Source organism: Siphateles boraxobius, unplaced genomic scaffold (genome assembly GCF_051911475.1).
Source record: "Siphateles boraxobius isolate OS27281-9 unplaced genomic scaffold, OSU_SipBor_1 25, whole genome shotgun sequence".
NCBI classification, from domain to species: Eukaryota; Metazoa; Chordata; class Actinopteri; order Cypriniformes; family Leuciscidae; genus Siphateles; species Siphateles boraxobius.
In genome coordinates this window covers 34739960-34742677 of record NW_027508866.1, presented here as the reverse complement: position 1 = coordinate 34742677, position 2718 = coordinate 34739960, and the positions used below count along the sequence as shown (strand labels likewise).

General features: G+C 43.4%; 1 protein-coding gene across 1 annotated transcript; it reads left to right on the top strand.

Annotated features, from left to right (window-relative positions):
* The first annotated feature begins 243 nt into the window (after nt 1–243).
* ankrd34ba (ankyrin repeat domain 34Ba) lies at nt 244–2000 on the top strand. The gene has a single exon (XM_077243720.1). The coding sequence runs from the start codon at nt 288–290 to the stop codon at nt 1935–1937; it is 1650 nt and encodes a 549-aa protein (XP_077099835.1). The 5' UTR covers nt 244–287; the 3' UTR covers nt 1938–2000.
* The last annotated feature ends 718 nt before the right edge of the window (nt 2001–2718 follow it).

Below are 2718 nucleotides of genomic sequence, written 5' to 3'. Positions count from 1 at the left end.
CTCTGAATAAAACTGGTGTTTTTTCCTTCCTATTCTAATAATATAGTACTATATGAGCCTCAAAAGCCTGATATATGATACTGAACAACAACAAAAAAAACATGCAAACTTTTTTTTTATTATTGTTTAATATTTTAGGTTCAATAAACTGTTCCATTTCAAAAAAGTTGATTTTTCATATTCTTCTTGTTATATGCTTTCCCTGGCTCATCTTGTTCCCCTCCTCACAGGTTTGTCATGGCAGCATTCGTGATCCCCAGGTGTGAGTCTCAGTGAAAGAGGTGAAGATGGAAGGTCCACAAGTGGTCAAAGTTGACAGCAACTCCTTGCTTAAGGCTGTCTACCTAAGTCGTCTCCGTCTCACACGACTACTCCTGGAAGGCGGCGCTTACATAAACGAGAGCAACGAGTGTGGCGAAACACCCCTGATGATCGCCTGCAGGAGCAGGCATACGGACCACCAAAGTGTTTCGAAGGTTAAAATGGTGGGGTACCTGCTTGAAAGTGGAGCTGACCCGAACATCCAGGATAAAAGTGGGAAGACCGCTTTAATGCACGCCTGCTTGGAGCAAGCTGGTTCTGAGGTGGTGGCGTTGCTTTTGGGTAGCGGAGCGGACCCATGTCTTGAGGACCACACTGGTTCTTCGGCTCTGATATACGCCATCAATGCCAGCGATGAAGAAACTCTTAAAATGTTGATAGATGCATGCAAAGCCAGAGGAAAAGAAGTTATCATCATCACCCCTGATAAACTTGCATGTGGAAGGCAAATGGCAAAACAGTACCTATCCATTCCTCCACTTGCAATGGTGGAACAATGGGACAATCAAAACTCCAGCATCGTTCCCTGTGCTTCTCCATCTGATATTCTCCTCAGTACATCTCCACATGGGACACTTTCTTCTAGTCCTACAGAGCATATGTTTTCCTTCCAGGACTTACAAAGCATGACGAATTCGCAGCCAACCTCTCCATCCCACCAGGCTCCCCTGGTGCACAGTCGAGTGAGCAAACTCCACAATCTCCAAAGATTACACTCCGAGCCTTGGCTGAAAATCCCACAGTCTCTTCTGGCCCAACAGTACGCCAAAACCACCTCGGCTACGGAGGAACTCCCGGACATCACACTCGAAGAGGAGTTAACTTTCAAAATGAAGAGATTGGCTTTCGGCAATACACCGCTATCACGTCATTCCAGTGTTGATTTGAAAGAAGCCAACTGTTTGAGTCAAACTCTAAGTCGAGGAAGCAATTGTGAAGGTCTAAGACCGGAAGGAGCACTGTGCCGAAACATGTCCTTTGATAGCTTATCATCCTTACACTCTTTATCCCATCCTAATCTTCATTGCAAAAGCAGCGTGGAAGCTTTACCTGCTGATAAGGATCCGGGAAAATCCCTGCCAAATTTGGCTGTATCCAGTCTCCGCAACATCATCCAGAGAAGGCAACTAGGAATGGACCACTACAGCTCGGATTCTCAACTATCAGTGAGGCTTGCCAACTCACCAGAAGACCGTAAAGGACATCTGGAGAAGAGAAAGCTTGCTAACTCGCGTTCTCCTACCTTGGTAGGCTCCAGGGAATCTCTTGAGAATGCTTCGTTGACGCACATGCACAGGAGGAATCCTATTAGCTACGAGCGTCGGGGCTCTGGGGCGCTTTTGGATCCCATTTCCCATCCTCGAGCTGGTTTCCTCCCTCCTCTAAACCAGCACGCTCTGATCCCAAACATCACTGGAAGCGTAAATTCAAGCAGCATTGGCTCCAGCAACAAAGCAGTTTGTGGCGTAGCAGCAGGGATGAAGCCTTGCATACCCTCGGCTCCTGCAGGTTTTCCTAAGGATCTCAAGACTAGGAGGATGCTGATAAGAAGACACTCCATGCAAACTGAACAGCTCAAGCGGGTTGGTGACTTCACTGAGATTTTTGGACACTGAATGGTTGCTACTATTACTAAGCAGTTTGACAGTAAGGCGCCAATTTGCACTGACAATAATTCGTTGCTGAAACTGAAAAAATATCATCTATAATATTGCATCTAAGGTAAAATTAACAATTTCAACAGTGCATCCTTAAGGTGCGGTCACATGTACCGTTGCTCAGCAAAATCAAGTCATTGCAATAGGAATCTAAACGATCGAATCGGAACGATTTCCCCTCTCATTTTTTGCTCGTATTTAAGTTGAAACAGACTTTGAAACTGACCAACAGAAAGCTGCTTGGTTTGAAAGTGACTAGCTGTGTGAGCTGTGCTTCATATATCTCTATGCTATTGACAATTGACCTTTTTGTTCCCCATGAAATTTCACTAATGTGACCGCACCCTACAGTAAAAGACAATTTAATAGAAATGAATGGTTGAGAATGTGGCTAGTGCTTCAATGTCTAAGAAACAGGATACAAATGACCTGTAGGTTTGAAATAAACAATTCGACCAGTGGTTGAGGCATTAATGGCATAGAAAATCAGCTTGTCAACATACAAATTCATTCGTAATACATTTGAGTAATTGTGTATAGAACATACTTTTGCTTGTTTATTGTTTGATGCTCACAATGTCTTTAAAAAAAACACAATCAATTGCAACAGAATTGTATATTGTGAGCAGTAAATGTGCAGAAAATCACTCATCCAATTGGAAAAGCTCAATTTATCTAAACGATAAAACAAAAGGATGTTAGAAATAAATTTTGCCATAAATGAGCATGAGACAATGAA